At 41.3% G+C, this 17342-nt stretch overlaps 1 protein-coding gene across 5 annotated transcripts in view; it reads left to right on the top strand.

Moving 5' to 3' along the window:
- The first annotated feature begins 1905 nt into the window (after positions 1-1905).
- The window catches only part of akap7 (A-kinase anchoring protein 7), a 218456-nt gene continuing 203019 nt past the window's right edge, over positions 1906-17342 (top strand). For all 5 annotated transcript variants that reach the window (XR_015753417.1, XM_043683364.2, XM_043683354.2 and 2 more), the window contains exon 1: positions 1906-2693. Coding sequence is in view for 4 of the 5 variants with exons in the window: in XM_043683364.2 (XP_043539299.1) it covers positions 1979-2693 (715 nt within the window). In the remaining variant the exon portion in view is untranslated. The remainder of the gene's footprint in view (positions 2694-17342) is intronic.

Here is a 17342-nt window from a genome sequence, read left to right as displayed (position 1 = left end):
CTAGAAAAGCACAGCAGGTCAGGCAGCGTCTGAGGACCAGGAGATTCTTCTGCTCCTCGGATGCCGCTTGCCCTGTTGTACTTTTCCAGCACCACACTCTCAACTCTAATCTCTGGCATCTGCGGTTCTCAATTTTGCCATGTAATAGTCGTCACCAACTTTGGTCTTGTAACAGGAAAGAGAGTTACAGTGATAGGTTATTTATCAAATTTGAAGAAATTATTATTGTAAGGTTCCCTCGGGGGGGTTGGCTGGTTGATTCTTTTGAAACATCATTGACCCCTACTTTTTGTCATTTACATAAATGATTTGGATGCGAGCATTTAAGTACAGTTATAAGTTTGCAGATGATGCCAAAATTGGAGGTGTAGTGGACAGCGAAGAGGGTTACCTCAGATTACAACAAGATCTGGACCAGATGGACCAATGGGCTGAGAAGTGGCAGATGGAGTTTAATTCAGATAAATGAGAGATGCTGCATTTTGGGAAAGCAAATCTTAGTAGGACTTATACACTTAATGGTAAGGTCCTAGGGAGTGTTGCTGAACAAAGAGACCTTGGAGTGCAGGTTCATAGCTCCTTGAAAGTGGAGTCGCAGGTAGATAGGATAGTGAAGAAGGCGTTTGGTATGCTTTCCTTTATCGGTCAGAGTATTGAGTACAGACATTGGGAGGTCATGTTGCAGCTCTACAGGTCATTGGTTAGGCCACTGTTTGAATATTGCATGCAATTCTGGTCTCCTTCCTATCGGAAAGATGTTGTGAAACTTGAAAGGGTTCAGAAAAGATTTACAACGATGTTGCCGAGGTTGGAGGATCTGAGCTATGGGGAGAGGCTGAACAGGCTGGGTCTGTTTTCCCTAGAGCGTCGGAGGCTGAGGGGTGACCTTATAAAGGTTTACAAAATTATGAGGGACACGGATAGGATAAATAGGCAAAGTCTTTTCCCTGGGGTCGGGGAGTCCAGAACTAGAGGGCATAGGTTTAGGGTGAGAGGGGAAAGATATAAAAGGGACCTAAGGGGCAACTTTTTCACGCAGAGGGTGGTACATGTATGGAATGAGCTGCCAGAGGATGTGGTGGAGGCTGGTACAATTGCAACATTTAAGAGGCATTTGGCTGGGTATATGAATAGGAAAGGTTTGGAGGGATATGGGCCGGGTGCTGGCAGGTGGGACTAGACTGGGTTGGGATATCTGGTCGGCATGGACGGGTTGGATCGAAGGGTCTGTTTCCATGCTGTACATCTCTATGATTCTAAATGTTAACTCTTATCTTCATATATGTTGTCTGAATTGTTGAGATTTCTGGCATTTTTGTAGTTCTTATTTCAGATTACCAGCATCTGCAGTATTTTGCTTATCTATATCTATTCAGTCTATTTCTGGCTAGACCTCCTTAGCATTTTGTAGTAGAGAACTTCACAGATCAACACCTTGAATGAAGAATTTCTCCTCATCTTGAAGTTGTGAAAGATGACATAGAGTTCGCGTTACTTTTCAATTTCCGAATGAATTACCGTGTCGGCCTGTAATTGCAAAATCACCGAATACCAATCCAGACTAATTACTGGGGTGGGATAACAACTGAAATTGCTTATCTCGTTGCTTATTGTGGCAGTGCAACATCTAGAATCTATACTCTGTAAATTATCGGTAAAAAAGAAACTTGGGAAAGTCTCTGCCACGCTTGGACAGATATGGAGCTCTCCGTTCATTTGGCTGACATTCTTTCTGCCTGCAAGAAATGTGTGAGTGGCCGTGCTACAGTAGCACCTGAGGCTGCAGCAAGCAGAGCCTGGGAACAGGATCCGAATGTGACCGCGTGCGGCCCTCGCGCGCCGCCGTAGCTAGAGGACCATCCCCGCACCATCCCCGCCCCCCTCCCGGATTGGAACCCGGGCCCGGGCCGCTCGCGCCTCTCGGACTCCGGACCCGACGTCAGAGCCCGCCACCTTCTCCGGCAGGTTCTCGCGCTCAATGCTCGGCCGTATCCGTTGCTGCTGCTTCTCAGCCGTCCGTCTGCTTGCAACATGCCGCAGGGGCGACCCGGACGCCAGCAGGATATTCAGGTGCTCCTGCAGTCCGTCACCGCTCTCGCTCAGCAGAAGAACGTGGAGCTGCTGGCCCCCTGTGCTTGCGAGTCCCGCTGGCTGCAGTTTGTACCCGGCTCCTGGAAACCTGTGTTGTGTGATCCATGTGCCAGAATTAGAATGTGAAACGTCAACGCATTTGCGACTTGCAGCTTGGATACTTTGCAGTGTTCCTGGGGAGAAGCGGGACTTGCAATGTTGTGGAAAGTTCGCATTATCTCAGTGTTTTACGAGGTTGGACTACCCCGATAAATTTAAGTGTTCCAAAACAACGCATTGTTTGGAAAAAAACTTAATCTCTTATCTTTTAAACTTTGTACGCCATTATTCAGTTTTACTTCTAGGACCTATTTTTAAAGTGTGTGAACCGGACACCAGGTACTTTGCAACAGAGTCTTTGCGTTCAGTCTTTTTTAGGGCAATGGAAGCAGTGTCTTCAAATACGGAAGATACTACGATGATACTTATGGATTGTGATTTGCAAAGCAATGAAGAACATCAGGCAGAATTAATACCTGAGCCTGCAACTTGCGTGAGGGATTTGCCTGCTAACTCAGGCTGGTTACTTTCAGATTTAAATGATAAAGGGCATCTACAAAATGGTGAGAATCGCTTATAATATATTGAAATCGTAAATGCTTTCTTTTAATCATTTGAGAAACGCTTATTTATGACGTTTTTCAATCAATTATAACCGCAGCACAAAAACATTTTTTTCTGACATTACACCCTACCATCAAGATGTTAGTTTATAGTATAAAACATCATCTGTGGCATTATCATGGTGAGAAAAAGGACCTATACTTATGCAGTGTCACTTTACTACTGATGTGTTGTCAAGCTCACTTATGGTGATACTTCTAACTAGCGGCACGTATGCATTAATTTTATAAATGCCACTTGTCCACAAATCTCAACTGAGTTACTTTCTGTGAATATTCAACATTCTAAATATTTCATATATGTGGATTTTCAATGGCAACCCACATCACAAATCTTTTACTACTTTTTATATCTTGAGGAATCGACTCAGTCAATCCAAACAGCTTTTTTGGGAAGTCAAATTTTTAATTTCAAACTGAAGTTTCTGATTTTAGATATGCTTTATAAAATGAATTAAAATAAGAGAAATTTACCAAATGAATTCTCTTTAATGGAACAATTTAAAGCAATAATAAAGTTTTTACATAAAGGCCTTAAGCCTTCCAAACCTCTGGGCTCAGACTCAATTGTGCCTGGAGTAGTGATGTCATTAGCTAAAGGACATTCTTACAGTCTAAGCATATGCAGCACAGTCAGTTTCTGTGACAATGTCAAGTCGTAGAATATTTCAGTTTCGTTGACTGACTTTTTCCAACCTAAAGGCGTGACGAGGAGCAGGCCAGTGTTGATTGGAAGATGATCCAGCAGGGAAGGTGGTGGACCAGCAGTCGTTGGTGTTTCTCTGGGTAATTCAGGATACACAACAGAAATTCATTCCAAGAAAGAAGGAACAGTCTAAAGCGAGGACAAGGCAAAGGGAAATCATAATATAAAAACAAAAGAAAAAGCATCCAATATGTTGAAGATTAGCTGGAAAGCAGAGGATTGGGAAACCTTTTAAAAACAAGCAGAGGGTAACTTTTTTTCAAAAAAGCATTGGGGGAGGGAGGATGAAATATTACGGTAATCTGAGTCAAAACATGTGGTGCTTGAAAAGCACAGCTGTTCAGGCAGCATCTGAGGAGTAGGATGTTTTGAGCATAATTTCTTCATCAGCAACATGATGAAGAGAGATTATACTTCTCTTGCTTCTCGGATGTTGCCTGACTGGCTGTGCTTTTCCAGCGTCACACATTTTGACTTTGATTGCCAGCATCTGCAGTCCACTCTTTCTCTTATTAGGGTAGCCTACCTAGTAATACAAAAGAAGGCTACAAAAGTTTTTTTTTAGACATATAAAAGGTAAGGGAGAGACAAGAGTGGACATTGGGCCGCTAGAAAATGAGGCTGGAATTGTAGTAATGGGGAAGAAAGAAACGATGGAGAACTGAGTAGAGACTTTGCATCAGTCATCACTATGGAAGACACCTAGCATATCAGAAATCCAAAGAAGTCAGGGGGCAGAAGTAAGTGTAGTGGCCATCACTGAGGAGAAGGTGCTGGGAAACTGAAAGGTTTGAAGGTGGATAAATCACCCACACCAGATGAACTACAGTCCAGAGTTCTGAAGGAGATTGTGGAGGCATTGTTGGTGATCTTTGAGGGAATCACAAGTCAGGGGAGGTCTCAGAGGACTGGGAAACTGGTTAATGTAACTTATGATTAAGAAGGGGGGGGGGCGCAGAAGATAGAAAACTATAGGCAGGTTACCTTGACTGCAATCATCTGTAAGATTTGAGAATTTCTTATTAAGGAAGAGATTGCAGAATACTTGGAAGTGCATGATAAAATAGGTCTAAGTCAGCATAGTTTCCTTGAGAGGTGGTCATGCCTGGCAAACCTGTTAAAATTCTTTGAAGAATCAACAAGCAAGGTAGACAAAGGAGAGCCAGTGGATGTGATCTTTTTGAATTTCCAGCTGGTCTTTAACAAGGTGCCTCACAGGAGGCTGCTAAATAAGATAAGAGCCCATAGTGCTAGGGAAATGTACTGGTATGGATAAAGACACTGGCTAACTGGCAGAACACAGAGATGAAGAATAAAGGGATCCTTTTCAGGATGGCAACCGATGATTAGTGGAATTCCACAGGGTCAGTTTTGGGACCACAGCTATTCACATGATACATTTAATAATATAGATGAAGGAACTGAGGGCATTGTTACTACGTTTGTAGATGACACAAAGATAGCTGGAGGGACAGGCAGTTTTGAGGAAGTCGGGAGGCTGCAGAAGGACTTAGGCCGAGGTCGTGGGCAAAGAAGTGGCAGACGGGATACAATCTGGGGAAGTTTTAGCTGATGTACTTTGGTAGGAGGAATGTAGGCAAAAAATACTTTCCAAATGGGGAAAGGCTTCATAAACTGAAGCACAAAAGGATTTGCGAGTCCTAATTCAGGATTCTGTTAAGGTTAACATGCTGGTTCAGTTCATCATTAGGAAGGCAAATGCAATGTTAGCATTCATTTCAAGAGGCAAGAATATAAGAACAGTGATGTACTGCTGAGGCTATATAAGGCTCTGGTCGGATCGTATTTGGAATGTTGTGAGCAGTGTTAGGTCCTGTATCGATAGGTGCCCAGAATATTACCTGGGTTTCCGGATTAATAGTTTAGTGATAATACCACTAGCCATTGCCTTCCCTAAATCGATGGAGTTTAGAAGGTTGAGAGTGGATCTCATTGAAACTTAGAAAATATTGAGACCTGGATAGAGTGGATGTGGGGATGATGTTTCCAAGAGTAGGAGGGCTAAGCCTCAGTGAAAGGACAATTCTTTAGAACTGAGATGAGGAGGACTTTCTCCAGCTAGAGTGCGGTGAATCTATAGAACTCATTGCAGCAGAATACTGTGGAGCCAAGTGATTGAGTATACTTAAGACAGAGATAGATAGGTTCTTGATTAGTAAGGGAATCGAGGGTTAAGGGGTCGAGAAACACGAGCCATGATCAAATAACAGAGCAGATTTGATGGGCCAACTGACCTAATTCTGCTCATCTATCATATGATCATTTATTTGTATTTGAACAATATCTAAAGCCTAGTAAACAAAACACAGAAACCTCTTAGAAAATGGCAGTACAGTCTGACAAAGTCAACACCTTTTTTGTAAAAGCGAAATTCTGTTATACAAATGTACTAGTTGCATCGTCAAAACTTTAGTGGATGGATAAAGGGGAGCTGGTTGTTATGATGTGTGTAATTTCTAAAAGATGAGGTGCCACACACAAAGTACACAAGATAAAGGCTCATGAAGTTGGGATAATGTATCAGCATGGAGAGAGGCTAGGTTAATGAACAGGAAGCAAAGAGTGTGGATAAACAGGCTGTTTTCAAGTTGACAGACTGTGGCTAGTGAACAAAGGACAAAGAGCAATACAGCACAGGAACAGGCCCTTCAGCCCTCCAAGCCTGTGCCGATACGTTTTGTCCTTCCATACTAACACTGTCTGCACTTCCCTCTATTCCTTTCCTATTCGTGCATTCTTCCAGGTTCTTCTTGAATGCTGCTCTTGTGCCTACTTTCACTACCTCCTCTGGCAACACATTCCAGGTACTCAACACCCTTTGGCCATCTCTTTTAAACTCTTCCCCCCACCTGACCCCATCTTGCACCTGTGTCCCCTCTTAATTGACCCCTCCACCCTGGCAAAAAGCCTCATACTTTCTACTCCCAGTGTAGTGCTGCAAGGATCAGTGCTTGGTTCTCAGTTATTTACAATAAATATTAATGATTTAATGATACAGAAAGTAATGTATATTTTTGCAGGTGATACAAAACTGTGAGTGAGTGCAAGTTGTGAATGCAAGCTACATTATTAACTCAAATGAATGGATAACAATGTGGCAGATGGAGTATAATGTGGGGAAACGTGAAGTTATTCACTTTGTTCATAAGAGTAAAGAATCAATGTTTTTGAAAATGTATGAACTTGTAAACATTATTCAGAGGCACTTGAGTGTATTTGTGTAAGGAACACAAGGTTAATATGCATGTCCACTTGCATGAAGGCAAGTGGTATGTTGGCCCTGATTTGCTATGGTTTAGAATATATAAATAAAGTCTTGTAATAAGTTGTACAGAATTTTGAAACGCTGCAGGTGGAATACAGTTTGGGCCTTGCTTGTATTAGAGATGGTGCTCAGGTTGATATTAGTTTTGCTTGTTGTCTGTATATATAATTTACAAAATACCTTGCAAGAACTGTAACAAACACTACATTGGACAAACAGGCAGAAAACTAGCCACCAGAGTACATGAACATAAACTAGCCACAAAATGACATGACCCACTCTCGCTAGTATCCTTACATATGGATGAGGAAGGATACCACTTTGACTGGGACAACACATCCATGCTAGGACAAGCCAAACAGAGAGACACACGAAAATTCCTAGAATTCTGATCGGAATGCCATGCTTCTATCAACAAACACATTGACTTAGATCCCATTTACCACCCACTAAGAAAAAGAACAGGAAATGACATCACCATAGGAAATGATGTCACCATAAGAAATAACATCACCAACCCAAGGAAACGCGAACATATAAATAGAAAGCGGGTTATACCACCAGTGCTTCATTCAGCGGCTCACTGAAGATGTTACCTAATATGGCGACGAGACATCTGAAAACGAACCTTCCAGCTCAGTGAACAAACCTACATCCTGAGCTTCTACTGTCTGGAGTTCAGAAACAGGATTACAGGGATAGGGTAGAGAGTGGGTCTGGGTGGATGCTGTTCAGAACGTTAGTGTGGCAATGGGCTGAATGCCGTGCTTCCACACTGTAGGGATTCTATGATTTCAATGAAATGTATAAGACTTTGAAGAGTCTTGACGGGGTAATCGATGAGCAGTTACTTCCACTGTCAAGGTATCTCAAATAAACACTGAGGCATATTCTCTGGATAAAGGAACTATCATTTAGGATTGCAGTGAAAAGTACCTTCAATAAATCTTTGTGATTTTCTACCCCACAGAGTTGTTGCTGCTCTATTTGAGACAGGCAATTTTTTGGTTTCTTGCAGTTGAACAGGGGACCAGATAGGAGAGAGTGGAGTTGAATCAGCTTGATCATAATGGAGAGTAGAAAGGCTTGAGCTACTCCATGGCCTAGTGATCTTTCTTATGTTTTTTGTTCAAGTGAATTTTGAAGCATTTTCAAAAAGTGAGGTTGAGTCAAGAGAATGAAGAAATACTGCTGAAAGTAATTGCCAATCATACATTTTGAATACTTCAGGATGTGAGTAATGGAATCTGATGTGGGGAGGTAGTGTCTTTGTTATTTGATTTGGGTGGAATGTGTTTTTCTGAAACAAAGAATGATAGACATGTACAGTACCGAAACCGACTTTCCAGTGCAACTCGTCCATGCAGATCAGATATTCTAAATTAATCTAGTCCCATTTGCTAGCATTTGGTCCATTATCCTGTAAGCTCCTCCTATTCCTGTACCCATCCAGATGCCTTTTAAGTGTTGTAATTGTACCAGCCTCCACCACTTCCTCTGGCAGGTCATTCACCTGCCCCTGCATGAAAATATTGCCCCTTGGGTCCCATCTAAATCTTTCCACTCTCATCCTAAACCTATGCCCTTTAGTTCTAGACTTCCCCCACCCCAGAGAAAAGACTATGTCTATTTACCCAATCCATGTCCGTCATGATTTTCTAAATATCTATAAGGTTCAATTCCCGCCTCAGGCGACTGACTATGTGGAGTTTGCACGTTCTCCCCGTGGGTTTCCACCGGGTGCTCCGGTTTCCTCCCACAGTCCAAAGATATGCAGGTCAGGTGAATTGGCCATGCTAAATTGCCCGTAGTGTTAGGTAAGGGGTAAATGTAGGGGTAAGGGTGGGTTGCGCTTCGGCGGGTCGGTGTGGACTTGTTGGGCCGAAGGGCCTGTTTCCACACTGTAATGTAACCTAATAATCTAATCTAGTCACCCCTCAGTCTCTGACGCTTCAGGGAAAACAGTTTGTAATTATGATATGTTTTGATGGTTTAAAATGTGAAAATGTTTTTAATTATGAACTGTTGTAGGATAGAGAGAGGCAGAGACTCTGATCCTTCCACAAACCAATTACAAAGCATCAGTGCTCTGATGGCATCTTTGAAAGTTAACCATGAAATTCAGTAAGCTCGGAGATTTCACCTCACCCCCTTGCTCCCAAATGTTGTCTCTGCCTGATGCTGTGCCTTCCCTCACTGATGACAAACAGAAGGAATACATGAGTGAGATAAAACATATATTCTACTACTGACTGGTATAATGTTAATCAATTACAGATAAAACTTACTGTCACTGCCATATACTTTTCTTCTTGATGCCATCTTTCTCCACTGTTTTTCCTCTGTTGTCCAGCATGGCGGCTTTCACATTTGTCAGTTTAAACACTGCAGGAGAATTTCCAATGATGATGTCAAGGCAACCCTGCTTACATCCTAACCTATTTAGGAACACCTCTTCTTTGCCACATACCTACAATTGTTTGACAGCATCATGTGCAGATACCAGATATGTTTTGATAATACCCAACTTATCCTCTCAAACATCACTCTGCATTGTCAGACAAATTGTACGACTACCAATCTTGGAGAATTTCTAATTTCCTGCAGCAAAGTTATTGACATTGTGCTGGTCCAGAACTTCTGTACCCTGGATGTCATCTGTATCACCTTCTAAGCCATCATCTTAGTTGAGCCAAACTCATTATCTTTGGCGTTTTGCTGAACCCAAGCTGAACTTTGGTCTGTGATTCGCTATCCTAAAAGCTAGTTGTTTCCAAATGCGTAATGTTGCCTACTGCCACCTCAGTCTCAATCTCTCATTCACTGTCTTGTTATTTCCTGACTTAACTATGCCACTGTTACTCTGGGTAAGTTTCAGCTCAACCAAAGATCTGCTTTTTGTATTGTGTCCTGTTGCACTATCATCCTCAGCACCTCACAACTCCCTATAATATTTCCCATTCCCAAGGGAAGTACACAAGGTTTCGTTATTAGTGAGTCAGTGGAAACCAAATAAGCACTTGCAGGACACAATCATTTCTGTTAGGCAGCAATCAAGTGAACACAATAAATAGGAGCAAACCTTTCGACTATTGTTACCAGCCTGAATTGGTGTAATGAGGTTGTTTGTATCAAGTGCTGTGGTTGTACTTTGTGGCAAAAACTATGCAGCAAATTTTTTTCTCTCCGATTTCTGGGTTTCACGAAGTGTTTGTACCAAAATGTTTTAAAAGGAAATTTGACTAAACAAAAAAAAAAGTTCAGCTATTGGTAGTCAGAGCTGGAAGATCATTTTATGACTTTTACCTTTTCCTAAGCATATTTTGTAGCCTAATATCCAAAATTACTCTATACATAAAATAACATTTTGGATTAGAGAATAGAGACTGGTTTGTAGATGTGGGTGTTTTGTGTTCAACAGGAAAGAATGAAATTCGGCCATGTTCAGGTTTTTACCAGTTTGGGCATGTGTAGCATAGTAATTTGGTTTTCCCTCTGTAATATAATATTTAGCAAATGTTCTAATCAGATTGCAATTGTACATGAACATTCAACCATGACAAAGGATTTAGGGCTAAATGGTGACAGATGGCTGGGCAAAAGATTGTTTAATTAGAATTGCTTGTAAGTGGTGTGCTTTGTGTTGTTTTGTAGGAGATAGAAACACATTTGAAGATTCTGAGCTAATAGAAGAAAATTCACACACAATTCAGCCAGAAGTATAATAATGTGAATAGGCTATTTCATAATGTTTATAGAAGTTTGCAGTGCACAAGTTGGCTACCATGTTTCCTACATTACACCAATGAACTATTCTGAAGTGCAGTTACTGTTGTAATGTGCTTTGGAACATCATTGTGAAGGGCACTAAAAATGCAAATAGATTTTTTTTAGGCTGACAGGTGTTAAGCTAGTCTGTGATGTAATCAGGGTACAGTCCTCAATGCACATCTTTTTGAGTCAATTGTATTTGTTAGTGATGCAGTCACTTCCTTGACTAAGACCAGTTATCTATATTTTCTTTCTCTATATTCTGTCCAGATTTTCAACTTGTATTAAGCTACACTAATTTCAAGATGCTTGGTAGAATTGTACAATAAAGTTGCTAAGTTCATAAGCATAAGTATTCACAGCTGACGTAGCACATGAAAGACCGAAGGGTTCTAAACAAATGCTTACTGAGATATAATCTGGTTAAGTGGATTATTAGTAAACAGTCCCATCTGGGCATCTGTCACATTTTATCACTCAGGGTTGATAACCTAACAAAGAAATAACTATGTGAGTGCATTATACAAAGCCTGAGCTATTCATGATAACGGGAAAATAAGTGAACACACACACACAATACTTTCCTATGTGACCACTTTAAGATAATCTTCCGATGAAAAAGATGTTGGCACTGTACAGAATATGGTGGTTGTCTACATGTGGGCATTTCTTTTGATTTATTGTAACTGAAAATACATTACTTGTAATTATTTATTTGAATGTTTTGAAATATTAAAATGAAACGTTGGGAAACTGGAACTGCAAGATTGCTAAGTCCATCGCAAACCTTTTTTTCTGTTGTCCTATTACTTTGGTGTGAATATTGTTTCTTTACTCATCACCTCAAAATAATGAGGTCACTGACCAAGTTGTAACTATCCATGCTGTTATAAGTACAACAGAGCTCAAAAATGTGCTCTCAAAACACCAGTTATATTTTTAAAGACAGATGTATGTCACAATGCAATGCTATTCCACAGTTCAGGTGGGTACAATACATTTTTCAAAATATATTTTTATTGGAAAAATAGATTTTTTAATATTACAAGTACAAAACAATACAATTCAAAACATTACAAAAAAACCCAAGAAAAAAAAACTCAACCCACCCTCATATACAAATGTATAAACAAATATAGAAAAGTATAAAAAAAAGCCCAAACTGGCTATTTAACTAACTAAAAAAGTTAAATAATGAACAACAAACTAATAAATAAATAGTAATAACTCAGCCCAGTCAAACAAAACACTCATACGTTCACAGTTCCTCCTCCCTGGAGATTGTTACGGCTATATAAAAGCCCATGTTGCTGTGGCAGATAAATCTGTGACCATGTATTCCAAAAAGGGCTGCCATGTCTTATAAAACTTCTCAGTTTTGTGGTGTACCATATTTGTGCGAAAATCCAAGGGAATATGCTCCATTACGATCTTCCACCAACCTGACAGGCCTGTGGGGTTTTCGGATATTCAACCGAGCAAGATATTCTTTCTTACACAGAACGTGAGAATATTGAAAAGTTTTTTTTGTTATGCGCGTCTGCAGGAAATGCAGTGGGCAGGCCCAAAAGGGGAGAGATAGAGTCCTTCTCCATCCTTAGACCCAAAATCTTCTCCATTGTGCCCGTCACAGCACTCCAATATGTTTGAAACCTATCACAAGATCAGAGACAATGGATAAGAGTGCCCATATAGATCTTGCACTTGGGACATGCTGAAAGTACTGACAGAAAGTATACTCTTAGCACTTAGCACCCCCTCGCCCAATATCTGATTTGTAGGGATCAGTCAAATGTGTGGTCTTCTTTTGAATAAAATCCCTAACTTGCAAAAAATGAAAGAAATCTCTATCAGATAACTTGTACTTCCATACTAACTGATCGATGGACGTCATTACGTCTCCCTCAAAAAAACAATCACTCATGCAAGACACACCCCGAGCTGCCCAATGTTTAAATCCTGAATCTATCCTACCCGGTTAAATGGTGACAGATGGCTGGGCAAAAGATTGTTTAATTAAAGGTGTAAACAAAGATGTTTTGCCAACATTGCCCTCCATGCTTTAACAATATTGATAACTGTTGGATTATGGCAGTATTCCCTAACTCTTATCATTTTGTCCAAAAACAGCAAACTGGTAAGGGGGCACCTTGCCTGGGAGGCTTCGATATCTAGCTATATTGAAAGAGGATCTCCACAAACCCAATCAATCATTCACGTAGGACAAAAGCAAGCTTAATTGGTCATTTAAGGTCTAGAATGACCACCCCCCTCCCAAAATAAAAAGAAATGTGTGAGGCACTTGCAGCTTGGCTAATTTAATAAGGGGGTTGCTTATGATGCCAAATAAAGGAGCTGAACCAACCGTTTAGCCTTCTGAGAGTTTCCTTACTGAAAATCAGGGGGAGCGTCCGTATAGGGTATAGCAAACCGGGGAGAATATTCATCTTAATAAACGTTATCCGACCCAATCACAAGACAGGAAGGGCCTCCCATTATTGGCGTTGAACAGCCGATCCAGAACTGGAGTAATGAATATGCCCAAATAGACAAAAACTCCTGTGACCACCTAAATGGGAATCTATAGTCACTCTCAAGACCTAGCTCCTTCGTAAGACTATCCATAGGCATACCTTCTGATTTTTCAAAATTAATCTTGTACCTCAAAAAAGCGCCAAATACACAAATGTATTGTAACAGGCGAGGTACTGAAACTGCTGGATTTGTCAAAAACATTAGGACCTCATCTGCATACATCGAAATCTCATGTAATTTTGACCCCACTTCTGGAGCTGATATATTGGGATCCCCACGAATGGCCTCCGCCAATGGTTCAATCTCCAACGTAAAAAGCAATGGTAAAAGGGAACAGCCCTGCTGGCTTCCCCTAAAAATATTTAAATTGCTTGATTGTTGGTGATGATCACTGCGAAAGGGCCACCATAGAGAATCTTTACCCATTTTATAAAGACTTCATCCAAACCAAACTGCTCCAGAGTATAGAAAAGGTACGGCCACTCAACTCGGTCAAATGCCTTCTCTGCATCTGGAGAAATCACCAATCCTTGTATTGACTGTTGTTGACATGCTTGAAATACGTTAAGCAGCCTCCTAACATTATTGGAGGATCTGCAACCCTTTATGAAGCCCGTCTGATCCTCTTTAATAATATAAGGTAACACAGTCTCCCAGCCTTAACACGAGAGTCTTAGAGAGGATTTTAAAGTCCACATTTAAGAGCGAGATGGGCCTGTATGAAGGACAGTCTTCCGGGTCCTTCCCTTTTTTAAGGATAAGTGAAATATTGGCCTCTCTCAGAGATGGTGGGAGACAATCATGACGGTACGAATCATTAAACATATTGAGCATTGGGCCTGACACTACTTATAAATTCCTTATAGAATTCTCTGGGAAGTCCATCAGAACCGGAAGCCTTTTCATTCTGAAGCTCCATCACAGCTTCATGTACTTCTTGAGGCAACTAGAAAGGACTGCTTTTCGGGAGTCACACCCGGGAGCTTCAAATCCTTAGATTCCGTTTTGGCCTGGCCCTTCTCACAATCCTTGGATTGGTATAAACTTAGAGTAAAATTTCTGGAACGCCACATTAATCTTTTTAGAATCACATGTTAGGTTCCCAGACCCTTCCCTAATCGCCATAATGGCTTGTGGAACACTCCTTTTTCTGGCGGGATAGACTAAGTATTTGCCTGGCTTGTCACCATGCTCATATAACCTTTGTTTTGCAAAGGCCAGCTCCTTCTTTGCCATCTGCCGAATTTAACGCAGTCCGCAGTGCCGTAATCCTCTGTAGTTTGACCAATGAGGGTCTGTCAAAGTATGCCTTCTTGGCTGCCTTCAACCATGCTTCAAAGGAGACTTTGCTGTTTACCCTTCTGACACTTCCTACTGGCGGATGATGAAATAACTAACCCCCTGGCATAGGCTTTGGCAGTTTCCCAGAGGATAGATGAGCTACTAACTGAGCCTAAGTTGATGCCTAGGAACGCCCGAAATTCCCTAGAGAAATACTCCACCAATTTATTATCCTTGAAGATAAAGGGAGCCATTCGCCAGTACTTCGAACCCACTGTAATGTCCTTAATCTTAACTATAAGGTACACTGGTGCATGATCAGAGATGGTAATATTACCAATCATACAAGATGCCACCAAATCCAGGGCTACCACAGGGGTAAGAAAAAAAAAAATCAATCGGAGTGTAACGTCTGTACAGATTGGAGAAAAACGTAAAAGCCCTACCTGTAGGTTGGAGATGCCTCTGACGTTCACCAACCCTAACTCCCCAAACCTACTAACTGTTTAGTCTGTACAGAGGGTATGGAGGGACCTTTGGGCATCCTGTCTACTGTGGGATCCATGAGACATTTAAAATCTTCCCCTATAGTGATGTGCCAGGACTTGAGACTTGAGACTTATCAGTTTAGCAAAAGCGTCTACCAAAAATGTAAGGGGGGAGCTGGAGGGCAATAAACATTTAAAACAACCATATTCTTCCCCTTTGACCAAGGCTTTAAGAATTACAAACCTCTTGTGTGTCTTTAACACACTCTAACAACTTAAATAGGAGATTCTTCCTAACCAATATAGTCACTCCCCTACTTCTGGTATTAAATGATGAAAAATAAATTCAGTAAAAGCCATTCTGATGTAATTGCAGATGCTCCTTGTCATCCCGAATGTCTCCTGTAACAAAGCAATATCCACCTTCTTTCTAAGATTCAAGAGTACCTTCTTCCTCTTCATTGGTTAGTGATTTTCCTTGATTTTCCAGGTACACCATTTAATCAATTCATTAGCCATAACCTTCTGCAATAACATTTAAATTCCGGAGAAGAGGAACCCGAACCACAAATTGTTGAGCCTTAGTTTCACATGATCCACCAAACATTAAAACCACTACATTTAACAGACCTACAAATGTATTGAAAATTAAAAACAACAAAAACCAAAAAACAAACCAACATATAAAGCGCCAACAGTGCTGAGTAGGGGAACTTACCCCCTGCCCAGAGGGGGCAACTACCCAACGCAAACTTCTCATAAGTAGGCATCTAACCATCTCAACCACCTTCACTTCTCCCAGCTAGAGCTGCACTGCAAACACAAGCAGAAAAGAGTAAACACCACAAATTCATATTGGTATTCTAAAAAAAACTTTTTTTTAAAAAGGGGGAATAAATATCCCACCCATTTTTTGGTATATCTTAACTTAGAAATTGAAAATGTACATCTCAACCGCCGCCAAACATTGTACCGGACTTCCTCCATTTCTTTTACAAAACAACAAAGACCTACCCAAATAACACTATTTATTCATACTAAAATTGTTCAAATTAGGTTAATTTGTCCACAAAGTGTCTTGCCTTCTCTGATGTGTCAAAGAGATGTACAAATCCATCTTAGGTGAACTGAAGCACTTCCGGATACCTCAGGGAGTACTGAATCCCAAGCTCACTCAGGTCTTCTCTTGACACAGTTGTAAGATTTTCGTTTCGGGATCACCGCTGAGAAGTCTTGAAAGAACATGATCTTAGAGCCCTCGTAAATTAGGGCCTTCGGATCCTTCTCCTGGACTCTGGAAGCCTCCATGACTCTCTCCTTATCCCGGTAATGATAGAACCACACCAGGAGAGGACGAGGATTTTGACCCAGACCCAATCTCTGCGCTGCAACCCGGTGAGCCCTCTCTATCTTCAATCCTCTCATGCCAGCCTCCAAGTCAAGGAATTTCGGTAGCCAATCCTCAACAAATTCCACGGGTCATTCACCTTCTTTATCCTTCCTTTCTCCTGCCCCTGTTCTCGAGATCTACTTGATCGCACAAATTACAGACTTGCGTCTCCAGGGCTTGGATCCTGTCCTTGGATGAACTGGCATCAGCTTCCACCACTGTGAGCCTGTGGACCATCTCATCCATCTTCTCCAGGTCTCCCAGCCGCTGCTCATGCTTCTACAGCATGAGAGAAATTGGAGCCAGCTTCTCTTAAATCTGTTTCTCCAGCATCTCGTGAGATTTTGCGAGTTCGTTCACCAGGGCCTGAAAAGTAATCGACTCCGAGGATCCTGCAGACCCGGCCTCGGATGCTCCTCCTCCCTTTTTTGGCATCTCTGGACGGTTGGAAATGCAGGTAAGTTAATCTTTAGACGTTTCTTTGGACTCTGCGATCTTTTCGGAGTCCCAAAACGTCACGCTGATCTGGGTTGGGCGGGGTTAAAGGTTTGTCCTGCTTGTGCTGTGTTGTGGAGCTCTGCAGTGCGATCTTCTTAGATCACTGCCATCCTGGATCCCCCACAATGCATTTTTTACGTGCACACTATTACACCTTGCTGAACTATAGGGAAAACCAGCTGCACTGCAGCTCTGTGAAATCTTTGTGCGACTCAAACAAAAACAAAATTGGTGTGACTGACTATGTCGCGTAGAAGACAATGCTGTGCTCCAAGAACTACTACAATTTCAACACCAGAACTCTAAATGGTAACTGAGATTGAGTTCAACAGTTTGGCTTTGCAAACAGTATTTTGTGCATAATTCATGCTATGTAAGTAGCATTTTTGTTTATGCTGCTGTTTGTACTTGATGGATTTTAAAAAGATACCCACAAGCAGTAAGTAATGCTCTGCTACAGAGTTGTTTAATTTTTATACATATGAATGAGCATTGCAAGAGACAAATCCATAACTATGACCCTGCAGTATTTTGCGGTACAGAGCCAAGTAAGAGACCATAATTCTATTAGCTTTAAAATCGTGATGGAAAAAAGGATAGACTGGATCTAAAAGTTGAAGTTTTAAATTGGAAG

Source organism: Chiloscyllium plagiosum, unplaced genomic scaffold (genome assembly GCF_037043375.1).
Source record: "Chiloscyllium plagiosum isolate Xiang-an unplaced genomic scaffold, Cpla_swu_hap1 HiC_scaffold_3, whole genome shotgun sequence".
Taxonomy (NCBI): domain Eukaryota; kingdom Metazoa; phylum Chordata; class Chondrichthyes; order Orectolobiformes; family Hemiscylliidae; genus Chiloscyllium; species Chiloscyllium plagiosum.
This window is presented reverse-complemented; position numbering and strand designations above follow the sequence as displayed.